This window comes from Wolffia australiana, chromosome 1, assembly GCF_029677425.1.
Source record: "Wolffia australiana isolate 7733 chromosome 1, ASM2967742v1".
In the NCBI taxonomy this organism is placed as follows: Eukaryota; Viridiplantae; Streptophyta; class Magnoliopsida; order Alismatales; family Araceae; genus Wolffia; species Wolffia australiana.
In genome coordinates, this window is record NC_135835.1 from 14,341,916 (window position 1) to 14,354,892 (window position 12,977).

Here is a 12,977-nt window from a genome sequence, read left to right on the forward strand (position 1 = left end):
TAGTATTTAACGACTCTGGAACTTTAAGGCATACGTAGAGTTCCCATTTTTCTCTTTATTATTTATTTTCTTTTTCCTTTCACTTGTTTCATGATACTTGGTTCTAAACTCAACCGAATCCACAACTGTTAGCTCCTGAAGAGTCAACGTGGATCTATGGATGATTCTGAAACCACCCAAGAAGAGAGAGATCAAAGAATGGAAAATGAATGAACTAAGCTCGCCAGTGAACCTTCGGACTTTCACTAATACATTTTATCGAGCAATAAGAGCATGTTTACAAGCCCAAATGACTGTTACAAAGGGAAAAAAAAATTTGGCCGTCATTCCACGTGGCCTTATCAGCTTGCACATAACTCAGTCCATCAGTCAGTTCACAACCGTTCTCCTTGATCGAACGGTCCATATTATTAATGAAAAACAAACTAAAATCTGAAATCATTTAGTTCTGTGTTTCCGGCAATCTTTATTCTGATTAATCTGCCGATGATCAGGATCAATGATTCATTCATGAAGAGCCACTAAAAGGTGGTATGCAGGAGTTGCCGTGTTGCATTGAAAGGTTGTCTTTTTTGACATTCCCATGCGAAACTTCTACAAATAGCCGAGTCTGAGCGTGACATCGAAGCTTCCGTCATCTTCTGGAGAGTTCGGCTCGGCGTCTGGCTGGCCACCCGATCCGCCTGTCAACATCTCCGCCATCTGCCACAGAGGCTGCTGTGAGATTTTTCTTTGTAACCTGAAGAAGAGAAGACAAGATAAGCCCTCACCTCCTCCTTCAGCTTCTTGTTTTCCTCCATCAGGCTCTTTGTCTGCAAGTGTAAGCGAAATCATTAGTCCGTGATCTCTGTCTTCTTTGAAATTTTTTCTAGTTTATCGAAATGAACTTAATGAAATGTCGAGGAATTTCTTATATATGTCGTCGGAAATGTTTTAGTTATACTTCAGGTTTATAGAATTGAAAATTTTGAAAGTTCGGAAAAATTGATGAAGATTGTTATCTGTCGGCGGAAAATGTTGTTGGCTACACTTGAAATTTATATAGTTGGGGAAAAATATTTGTTGAGTCCGAGACCTCCGCCTGGAGCTTCGTGATATGTTCTTTGAGTTTCCGTTCCTATGGAATGAGGAAACGTCAGGGAACGGGGGCAGGATGATTTTTCAATCCTCGTGATCAATCATGTTCACATCTTTCTCTCTATTACCCGGCGTACTGATTGAAGTAGCCCTTGTATGCGTCCCAGCTCGCTCGATGTCAGTTCTTCCAGAGCCTTATCCCGTATGTTGCTGTAGTAAGAGAAATATTAATGGTACGATCAGACTGTACATATTGAAACAAAGATTGGGAATACAGATAGAGATCGGAAAAGCTATTTGAATATAGTATACATAAAATATGTATATAATTGGGTGTAGGCTCGGAGGGATTTTGGTCCAAAGATTGGGGCAGACGGGGAGAACAACCAACCTCGTGACATTTCTGTCGTTAGCATTCTCTGATTCAAGCCTTTTCTGTAAGAGAGTGATGTCCAGGCTTCTAAGTCCGAATTCATTTAAAAAAAACGTGACATGAACGTATGAACTGCCCCATGATCGATGAGCATATTGCCTTACCACGTCAAAATGTTTTTCAACCTTCATTGAGTGGTCATTATATTTGGGAAATATATCTTTGACGCTGCTGCAGAAACGAAAGCGCAGATTAAGTAGTGGCTTGAACATAATCCTACTCTTGTATTTTGTATGAAATATTGGAGATCTCGAGATAGAGTCATAATGGAATTAATTTGCCAAAACTGAGTTCAAGTGACATCTGCTGTTGAGATATGGATGTCAACTAAGCTCAATGTCTGAAATTCATCAATGTTAATGTTTATAAAAGAATCACACGATCAGCATTCCTCACAATCGAGTTATCAATGCTTTTGATCCTGGTTTGGTTCGTTTTTATATTTGAAAAGAAAACATGCATTCTCCAGTGTTTGGAACCGTGAACTCTTATTTTCATCTGCTCTCAAACAGTTGTAGAAAACAGTTGAAAGTTCTACATAGTAACATGACGACATGGATTTTGGGTTATTATTGGGGGTGATGTTTCAGTGTAATCTTGAATCACAAAAAACTTCATATTGGAAAAACATCGAATAAATAAACGTGGGGAAGATGATGATAAATTCTCAACAATAATATACAAAATTAGGTGGAAAGAGTCGAGGAGCTATCTTTGGGCGTATCAAGTACGCAAATAGCCAAAAATTAAAAGGGCAAAGATCAGTCAGGCTAGACAACTGTATGGCTAAACATTAGAAAAATATTTAGCCAGCTAAGATTAATTAACTTTTTCATGCGTGTGAAACTTTCACAAAGCAAAAAAACTTGCTGATGATACTTTACTCCCTAATAATCCATTTCGAGACTCGTTTTTTATTTTGTGGGCGACGTGAAATAATTTATTCGGATGGTAAAAATATAAAGGGTGGCACTGGTGAAAATAATGTGTCCTTGACTAATACAGGATAGAATTCTAACTTCTTTCAAGTTAATTTTTTGTGCATGTGCTTCTTACAATATAAGCGTTTGATAGCTTTCCTTACTATAACGAGCTTTACTTTATTGGGCACTAAAATGCCAGGTTTCTTACCTGCCATAATCTCTTCGTGATTTTTGGTGCGCTTCCGTGCGGTCTCCAAGATTTAACGCATGCTCTGTCCTTACTATAATGCAAATTTTGATCTTCTTCAACTCCAGTTCTGCACAACTTCTTCATCAGCTTTGGCCACCTACTGACGTGAAACATTACAAAGCCAGGAAACTCTCTTTATCGTTTTCAAGGCAATTCAGTGATCGCCTCCAATAATGATGTTGATAAAATGCCACTTGTACTAGCACTTTAAGTTGTACTTTCTCCAAATACTCGGCTCTCTTTTCATGCTAATATATGACTTCATATAGCGACGAATGCTGGAATGTACAGTTCCCTCCATTTGAGGGTTTTCCTCTTATGTTAATACTAGTGCTTGGGAAATCAGGTACTTCTCTCCCCTAGACTCAAGGCTTTTTTTTTCTAGACTCAAGGCTTACGTCCGAGCACTTTGTGGATCCCATTGCACCTGATGTGGATGAAAGGGCTGGAGTTTTTGGTTCAACATGATTTAGAGTTCATTTGCTCCTTGTGGATCAAAGCTTTGAGAATTTATTGCCATAGCTATTTCGTTTTAAGTCGACGCTGCATAATATTTGTAATTGATCTCTAGTTATTACCCAAGTCATCACCAAATTATAGCCTAGAACAGGAGAAAATGTAGTCGACGGATCACAAAAGCTATTTTAAAATGTTTTAGGAAACTCTTCGCTATAGAGAAAGTGTCATTTGTAAGCTTCGATAAAATGTACCAGTTTAAAGAAAATATTGGATCATTATTAAAGATGCATGTTCCCCATTAATGTTAATAGGGCATACAAGACTGATGTTATGGGAAAAAAATTCAGATAAATAATTGGATCATAAGGAAATATAATGATGCATGGCCCCATTTATAGTCCATATTATATCATAACTAAAAACCCATGGGCCTCTTAATAGGGTATACACGGAAATGGTTTTTAGCAATAGGAGTTAAGCTAAATAATTTCCTCTTAAGGACATGATGATGCATCCCCATATTAATATGTCAACATTATATCATCACTAAAAATGCATGGCCCTATTGGTCGGCATACAATGCAATTGTTATGGGCAATAAGAGTTCAGCTTATTAACTGCCTCATGCAAACATACTAAAAAAAGGTGGGGGGGGGGGAGGTGGTTAAAATGGAGAATAAAAAGAAAGATAAACCTTGATACACTGATACACTGATACACTGAGGTTTCTGTTATGATCCCCATGGAGATCTAACAAAGTCAAGAAATGGGACGAGGGATAGAGAGGAGAATAGGAGAGATGGAAGAGGTAAGAGAGAAGAAGAGAGAGAAATAGGTGAACAAACTCTCTAGTACCTCAGAATCGGGAGTTCTTGCCCTCACGACAGTCGGATACAGCTACTCGTGCCAAGACACCACAGGGTGATCATTCATCAAAGGTCCCTCTAATGAACCTACAAGGGGGTATTTATAACTCCACAATTTTAAGAATCGGTGATCTTATCAGGACTCTAACAATACTTCCCCCATCGGTGACAGCTTGTCCTCAAGCTTTTCAAAAGAATCCCCTGGATCAGTTATTTGATTGTCAGTTGACGTATGAATGAATCAAGCTGGATCATAGATTACATTGATGGCTATCTTGAAAACAGAGGTGGTAATGGTGTCGTTTTCGGTGGAGGTGCATCCATTGGAGACAACTACAGCCATGGTATTGATGTAGAAAGCATTGTGGGCTTTGGCTGGCAGCATGTAGATGGAGACCATCGCAACTAGATGGCAAATGGCAATAGAGAGAGATGATTCCCGCATGGACAATGCCACCTGGTAGAGCAGTGGCAGTGCCATCGTGTCTCATGGTGGCAGCCATGGCAAAGATGAAAGACTTGGCAGACGAAGTCGGATATGGATATGGATATGGCATCAGCAAAGGTTGATAACATCAGGTAGCATAGTGGTGGAAACGCTGGAAGAAGAGGGCTGTGTGATGGTGACTTCAGCAGTAGATGGAATTACATGCGGGGTAGAGGCGCCTGACCACGGTAGCATCTCAGCTGGATCATGGTAGAAAAATGTTGGGTTGGTTGTGGCCCTGGGTCGTGGATGGTTTTCCCCCGTTGGCCCTCAACATGCGGCCCCAACTTTGAGTGGTCAATGAGGGGTTTTCTTTGCTCTGGCGTGAAGTTTAGTGCATGGGCCAGCTGTGCGGCCCGTTATGGCTTAAGGGTTTTATGAACCCTAATTTGTGACAGACAGTCATTTTTATAGGTGCTAAAAGCAGCTGATTGTCATGATGGTGATGGAAACTTGGCAATGGTGGCTCGGCGACTTGATTTCCACGGAGGGTGGGCGAGGGAAACGGCTCTGTAATGGCATCAATGAGAGTGGATAGGGCAATGGGCAGGACATTAGCCTCTGAAGTACAACGTTGAGCCGAGGTTGCACCTCGTTGAATGTGAAGGAGAAGTATACAATTGCATTTTTGGTGGTGCTAAAGTTGGCGGCCGTTGTGGACTCCGCAACAAGGGTTTCAGGTCCAACCACGACATATTTTTGCTCAGTTGTTGGAGCTTTTTACAGGGCAATTATATTTGTATTTGTGGTAGGCAGGGCCACATTAGTGGACACCTCTACTACAGTGGTTAACGTGGTGCCAGATGTAGTTTCTGCAGGAGCAAATCTAGGAGTGGCGCCTGATGCCACGTCTATAGAGGATCCAGAAGTGGCAGATAAAACATTAGTAATGCGGAGCGTCAATAGAAGTTGTGGTAATGCCATAAAAAATGTCGATGGTGCCAGTTATTCTAGTGTCAATAGCTGTTTTGGTGGCGATGAATCTTGGAGCGTATGTGGGAATGTCGCCTAATGCAACTTCTACAGAGGATGTGTTCATGGCAGGGAATTATAAGGTGGCTGTTGGAGCTTCGCCTGATGTGGCTTCTATAGCTGTGTGTTAGTGGCGACAGTTCTTGGAGTGACGTTAGTTCTTGGAGCATCGCCTGATGCAGCTTGTGCAGATGACGTGTCTGACAATAGCAAATCTTGAATCAACAGCGGCTGGAACTAGCGACACAACAGAAACGGCTGCAATTGCTGTAGTCGTTTTTCCTCCTTGATTAGTTGAAGTTGACCATAGATTTGTATCAATTCCAATAACAATCGCTATACATTTTGTAGACTTCACTAGATGCTGGCATATGAATCCAACTCTATTGCCACAAGTCGCAAGAACTTCAGCTCTGATACCAATGTTACGATCCCCATGGAGATTTAACAAAATCAAGAAATGGGACGAGTGATAGAGAGGAGAATGGTAGAGATGGAATAGGTAAGAGAGAAGAAGAGAGAGCAATAGGCAAACAAACTCTCAAGAACCTCAGGGTGGAAGAGGTAAGAGAGAAGGGAGTTCTTGCCCTCACGAGCTCTTGATACAGCTACTCGTTCTAAAAAATCATAGGGTGATAATTCATCAAAAGTGCCTCTAAAGACCTTACAAGGGGAGGGGGTATTTATAACCCCACAATTTCAAGAATTGGTCATCTCACCACGACTCTAACAGCTCCTAACTTTGAAAAGTTTTAGTAGAGCCTCGATTAACAATCAAAAAGTTAAATTGGCAAGGCCTAACTAGGAGCTATTTACATTATGAGTATTTTCAGAAGTTAAAAAAGTGCATGAAAAGATGTTTCTATCTTTTCAGAGCAAAAAGTCAAAATCTAAACCTTAAAAAATCCTCATATAACTATTTCGGGCTTTAAATGGAAAATCTAAAGACAAAGACATTACATCTTAAAATATGGAATGACTTACCATCAAACACTATTTATGAACTACCATTACACAGAGTATAGAATACATTCCGAATAATAGTTTACTCAAGTTCTTATGCATTAGGAAACCTACTGGAGTACTGATTTATGACTACTGATATACATTGTGTATGGTGGTTGTGAATCCATGTTGTAATGTCGTAGTGAAAGGAGAAACATAATTCCTAGTTATATGCATGCCATGTAAATAGCTTATGCTGTTGGAAACGGTTTCACACGAATCTATATCCTATCATAGTGTAAACATATTGGAGGGATATGAAAGTAGTTTTCCTCATAAATCAAGACAAACTAGGCTATGGATATTCTTAAAGTCATTAATTCCCATAACATTCTCTATATATTCATGGTAAGGAACTCGCTGAATTTAATGGTAATCTCCTAGACCTACATGTGTCAATATGCATATATAGGTCAATGAATAAGTATAGCACAAAGTGGCTTCACATTGTTCAGTGGACTAAGCTAATCGTGGAAGGTGACCATTGCATCCACCTCATTTATATGCATTTAATTTGATACCCACTTTGAAATATAAAATTCTAAATTCCAAGCCTTCCAAATGCTGGAAAACATAAAGTATTTGCCAGGAAAGATCCAGGTTTAATATCCTTAACATGTCAAAGATAACTACACAGATAGATGTCAAAGATAACTCCAGAAGATACATTTTACAATTACTTGACTAGAAGCATATTCAATGAATCCGTAAGATAATCGAGACTGAGTCACCAAGTTACAAGATCAAAAACATGGTGTTTTAGAGAATATGGATGAACTATCCTCTATGGGGAAGAATATGTGGAAGTTCTATAGATGATTCAGCACATTCTCATTTTGTATCACTGAGTCAGAACTATACAAAATTTAAATAAAATGTAAAACGAGTCATGATAAATTTGGTATTTTCAGCAATCTTTAATTGTATATACTAGTCTGAGATCGACAAGACATGACTGCTCAGATTAATCAACTTTTTAACCTGTGAGAAACTTTTCAACGCGAAGTGAAAAAAAGTGAAGCCCTAAGAGTTTCGGTTAGCATGGCCTCATGTCACTAATATTACATGGCTGGGGCTTCGCAAATGCTTCTGGAGAAAGGAAAAATCGCCAGATTTGAATTCAAGATAAATAAATGAGGCCAAAGACACAACGTGGATTAAGCCATCGGGTGCAATAACGTAGAAACGGGTTACGTTATCGCATCGCAAGTCTTAAACGTTATAAACTCCAATAAGAGTCTTATTTTCCGTGAATTTTTGTTGTGAGTCGCGCAATTCTTTCTTGATTTTGAGGACAGAAAAAATAATAGTAGATAAAAAAGAAATCAAGGAAGAGCGCGAAAGAGAAAGAAGGGGTACCCGGTGCTCGAAAATTCGTGGACCTTGCCGGACTCGGTAATTGCAACGAGCCCGACGGAGGCATCACATAGAACAGCCAGCTCCTGGGCCTTCTTCAAAAGGCTCCTTCGTCGCTTCGAGAACGTTACCTGCCGCGCCGCGGGGTTCTCAATTCTTCTTATCTTTTTTTTCACCTCCTCCATCTTCTCACTCGCACTCGCCGTTGATCTGACCATCGTAGCGTCGACGAATCAAAACGTAGATATATCACTTGTAACAAGAAAAGGGGGAAACGAAACTCTCATCAATTGAATTTGCACCATGTACGTTTCAAGAAATATTAGAAGTGAGGACGAGAGTAGAGTGGTAGAGAGAGGGAGAGGTGGTGGCGGGCTCACCTCGCTGACATACTGGGCCGTGTCAACTGGGGAGAAGATACCCGGAAAACTTGTACCTTGCAGCAAGCAAATCTGGTTATTTATCCGTCGTGCAGCCGCAAGCGAATGGCAAGACAGGCTCCTCGTAGAACCGACTATTTCTTGCGTGGCGGACGCATGGCCTTCTCATCAGCCCTATCTATTTATCTAATATCTATTCTTATCCACGCCACCTTTTACTGCGTGTCAGCCGCCCACTGGATGATGCGTGAACAAGCCCGCTCGTCGTTTAACTGTTAAAAATTAATTGCGTACTGGGCTGAAGCCTATCCGCCTCCGATTGGACGAGCAAATTTGATTCTTTCCATATTTGTGGCGGACGAACATTTGAAAATGTGCTTATCGAGTACCACATGTCACGTCATTACTCTTCAGTTACATATGATTCGCCGGATTCTTTTTTCTTCAAAGTTTTTTACTTTTTTGGCTTGCGGGTCGCGTTATCTGAGATAGTTTCCACGTCGGCGATTGCCCCGCGACGGCCCGAAATAAGATTAGGACTGGGGCGAAGACCAACGAATGAGAGGAACCAATCTGATTTGGAGCAGTATGAGCAGATTGAACGTCTCTCCTGTGCCTAAGGTCAGACACGGTGAGCGGACACATAGGGTCGGGTCTCATTTGAATGAGATGCGCCGCCCAGGGCAACAGCGATGAAAGGAGAGAGGTTATATTTCCACGGAACGCCCGCTTGGCTTGATCAACGTCCAGGTTCAGTACTGTTCAGGTAGGATGAGTGCGAGAGGAAGAGGTAGAGGTTTACTGTGGGAGAGAACAGAGACGAGAGATGGGGAGAGAGATGATGAGACAGCTGAGACTGAGGGAGGGAGAGAGAGAGCAGATGAACAAGGGAACCAATCATCTACAAAAGTTTGAGTATATTTCTCTCTCTTTCTCTTTTTGGTTGTGCCTGCATCTCTTTCTTCAGCATATCTCTTCTCGAAACTAGGGAAGCAAATGTGGGTTCTTTTTCTCCTGCGAAGATCCACACGCGGTGCGAACTTCAGCGTCGTCCATCCTCTCAGGTTCCTCACTTCCTTGCTCATCCTTTTGCTTTTGTCGGGTTTCTGTGTGGAGTGAGAAAGAGGATTTTATAGCCGAAGAGATTAAATGCTACGCGTGAAGATGGATATCAAGCAAAATGAAGCTGCCACGGCATGACCGCTCCGCTTGGCCAAATAGCGCGGGGGTTTGTTGAAGGAGACAGGACGACATGCTTGTCATCAAGAGTGCTTGTCTCAATGTGAAGAGGACATGTTTGAAATGTCGTTTAATCCTGTCCGTTATAACGGCAGGGTACACCGATCTCGACCGTTGATCAGATCGGTGGACCCATATTTTATATCATCTCTACGGTTTAATCCTGACCGTTATAATGGCAAGAGTGCACCGATCATAGCCATTCGATCGGTGCAACGATCTCTTAAGTGGTGAGATCTAATCCTTGCCATTATAATTCTCTACGGTTTGATCCTAACCGTCTAAATTTGAACCTATTCTAGATTTAATCCTAAACTATCTTTGAACTTATATTTCATCCTATCTTCTATCCTCTAACGAGTATATCGGACATAATTCGATTTTACTAACTAATCTTTTAGTTCCTATCATTGCCGAGTTGTCTCCGCAGCTTGACTCGGCTGATTGCGGAGCGAGGAAAACTCCTCCTCTTCACAATCAAGAGGTAGGACTATAAACTCTGACTCAGACGACGTGCTTGTCATCAAGAGTTATGAGCGCTCATATGCAAGTTTAGCCTCTCCCCGTTATGGCCTGTCCATTATTCCATCTTATTATCTTCCTTGTTTCTAGAATACAGATTTGTTTCTATGACTCTCCTGTTTCAACATCCATTTATTGATGGGGAACGTCGTGTTTCAGGCACCGACTCATCAAGTTCTTTCTTTTTCAATATTTTCCTTTTCTATCAGTCTTTATTGTTGTGTTCAATTTTGCTCCGATGAAATAATACTCATATTCGCGTAGTCTCACCCAATAATGGACAGCACAGAGCAAGGTCACCTCCTTAGGCATCCAGAGAAGGAACTAATTAACAAAATAAAAGAGATAAAAAGGGTACTAAGATAATTGAGTTAGTAAGGGATACTTTCATTATGAGAGACAAAATATATGTAGATATATGTAGAAATACGGGACAAACTAAGTATATATGGATAAGTACAGGGGGAACTGTAAGAGATAGAATGGTAATTCTTAAAGAGAAAAAAGAGTAAAAGTGAACGAAATGAAGATATGACTCTATAGTATTTCTATGTTTTGTAATTGGATTGTTCTTTGTATTAATCATGAATTATAAAATTTAATAGCAATGAGGTCCATAGATGCATGGATGTAGAAGAATTTGAATCATATTTTTGAAACAGAAATTAGTAAAGAATTTGAGGAATATATATTGAAAATTTGTTAGTTTCCACCCGCTGGATAAAACTCTTTAAATAGAGTTGTGAATGACGGTAGTTTCCACCTTTCATGCTTCATGCATGATGTGGAATCACTCTAATGTTTTTTTATTCATATTCTTGATGTGATTAGCCTACCCATATCCATAAAACGTTTGTGAATGATGGTTGTGATGGGAAGGTGCAGAAATGGATGACTTTTATCCTGGCGAGTGGATTTTCTTTATAGAGGGTTCAATGGCTGTGTTTAAATAATGTATGTGGACCCTATAAGTGACAGTATTCCTTCATCCATATCAGCCCTCCCTAGTGCGTCCCTCATTGCCAACATTTGCTTCTTGATTTCTCACATTCAATATCCATCGACATTGATTTGATGCCTAAAAGAAGAAGAGTTGTTGGAGTGGAGATAAAACTAGGCCATCCAATATCTTTGAATGATTGGACAGTCAAAATAACCAGAATAAACTTAAAAGAAAGCCTTATGTTGTGCAGGCTTCAATCCGAATTGGCTCTATGCCCGCACACCCATTTTTCTCTTTATTCTCCACTTTTTTCACACTATATGCATGAGCCATGGTTGGGTTTTCCTTTCAGCACTTCTAACATAGCCCATATTTGCGATGGAAAGGCTAATTGATTAATCCCATATGTAAATAAGCCAAAAAATGAGATATAGAACAAATTACATTTGAATTAAAGATGCAAACTTGTGCCCTACAAATGCACTGGTTCTAGGGCTACGGTTTGATACATAAAACAAATTTGAAGCAGCAGAAGCTTGAAACTATTTCAGAATTGATCTCTAAATGATGTAATGTATTGAGTATCTTTTGGGGAACTTTTTCCACCATTGACCTGCTTCCTTGGGGGTTTCTACAACCCGATCAAATGCTCGGCTCCAGCAGTATCTACACGACTAGAAGGTTGCTGAATCTCCTCTCCTTCACCACTTCTTCTTGAAGATCGTGTGAATCTTCTCTCCATTAACGAGGACTTGTGGAATAAGTGGTGAGTGCAAAAAATAAAAAAGGGTGCCCCCTTATTTAAACATATTAAGGATTTTTCACAAAAGCCATTAAAATCAAATATATCTTCCAACATCATTTAAGTAATCTGTATTGGACCCTGTAGGCCCATATATTTTTTAGTTCATTACGTTAAGGTCCAATAACATTTACTGACCAGCTTTACTAATTCACTATATCAACATATATAAGAATTAGTACAAGATCAATTTTACCTAATCCATAGGTTAATTTTCCTGTCCGTAGGGTGCCATTCTATGGCTCGTGATATATATAGTATTTGAACTCTCTTATGGATTCATGTGTATCATCAGTTGCCGTACATTCATAATTATTTGTCTGTGCAACATTACCGTATGACTTAGGGCATGGTTAATCGCCAAACCCTAATCTGTCATTCTTTTAGTACTGATGCATGATGGGGATCATCAAAGAATATCTTCTTTAGTGACCTCAATATCCAGGCTAGGAATATATTTACATCGTCTTCCAGAAGTCAGTCTCCTCTTATATCGAGAGCAGACAATCCCCTCCTCAATTTTCTTTGTGTATTTCTTACTATGTCCAAGTTAAGAATTATTTTAATCCTATTGTTAGGGATTCATGCGCATAATCAAAACATCCACAAGATGTTCCCGGTGTATTAAGTCAGCGAATCACTTATACAACCTTGACATGAATTAATCTGATTTACTTTTAGGTATACTACTATTTAGGGACTCATATAGATTGATTCAATGAACTCTTTCACCAAAAGAGTACACACCATCTTTCCTTAGTGTGTCCACACTAACGACAATAGGATCAGTCCTAGTAATCATATAAGAAGGATTAGATACTATTATTCTGTCCGGATAACTCGATATCTGTCTCGACTATCCGTCAAATAGGAATATTCAGAATACATATTTAAAGACTAGTGATAACTTCATTATGATATCATCACAACTTCATGATAGAATAATAATGTCAAAATATTTCTTTTAATGAATTTAAAATAAGACATCGTGGTGTCATTGGCTTGATGACCACAGAATATCGATCACGTGCGAGCCTTTTATAATATCTCATGCATCCATGCCCATGTGGGATGGTGTTTTAGAACTCTACCCATCCATCTACTACTAGTGTCTAGCTGTGCTAGAGCTTATTGTTGGCCTTTGTCCTTTAGCTTGTGGCTGCCAATGGCTTTTGGTTGTCGTTGTTGCAGCTACAACTACGGCTCCCATCGGCCTTTGGCTAGAACAGTGGCTGATTTATTTTATTTTATTTTATTTTATTC

At 39.9% G+C, this 12,977-nt stretch overlaps 1 protein-coding gene and 1 long non-coding RNA gene across 8 annotated transcripts; one reads left to right on the forward strand and one right to left on the reverse strand.

Annotated features, from left to right (window-relative positions):
- Window positions 1-204: 204 nt before the first annotated feature.
- LOC144707869 (MADS-box transcription factor 47-like) lies at window positions 205-8,501 on the reverse strand. 7 transcript variants are annotated; one of them, XM_078581128.1, is made up of 8 exons: window positions 8,209-8,501; window positions 7,832-8,080; window positions 1,615-1,681; window positions 1,469-1,512; window positions 1,206-1,287; window positions 1,076-1,117; window positions 771-812; window positions 205-702 (listed from the first exon to the last, which is right to left on the reverse strand). In XM_078581128.1, the coding sequence occupies exons 2-8, from the start codon at window positions 8,044-8,046 to the stop codon at window positions 595-597; spliced, it is 600 nt and encodes a 199-aa protein (XP_078437254.1). In that variant the 5' UTR covers window positions 8,047-8,080; window positions 8,209-8,501; the 3' UTR covers window positions 205-594. The 7 variants fall into 7 exon arrangements, with proteins under 7 accessions (XP_078437254.1, XP_078437248.1, XP_078437267.1 ...); XM_078581122.1 differs by having other exon boundaries at window positions 7,832-8,038; window positions 8,209-8,493; XM_078581141.1 differs by lacking the exon at window positions 8,209-8,501 and adding an exon at window positions 2,642-2,750 and having other exon boundaries at window positions 7,832-8,031.
- A 205-nt stretch (window positions 8,502-8,706) lies between these two features.
- LOC144716501 (uncharacterized) lies at window positions 8,707-10,127 on the forward strand. Its single transcript, XR_013584905.1, has 2 exons — window positions 8,707-9,123; window positions 9,197-10,127. It is a non-coding gene; the product is annotated as an uncharacterized LOC144716501 (long non-coding RNA).
- The last annotated feature ends 2,850 nt before the right edge of the window (window positions 10,128-12,977 follow it).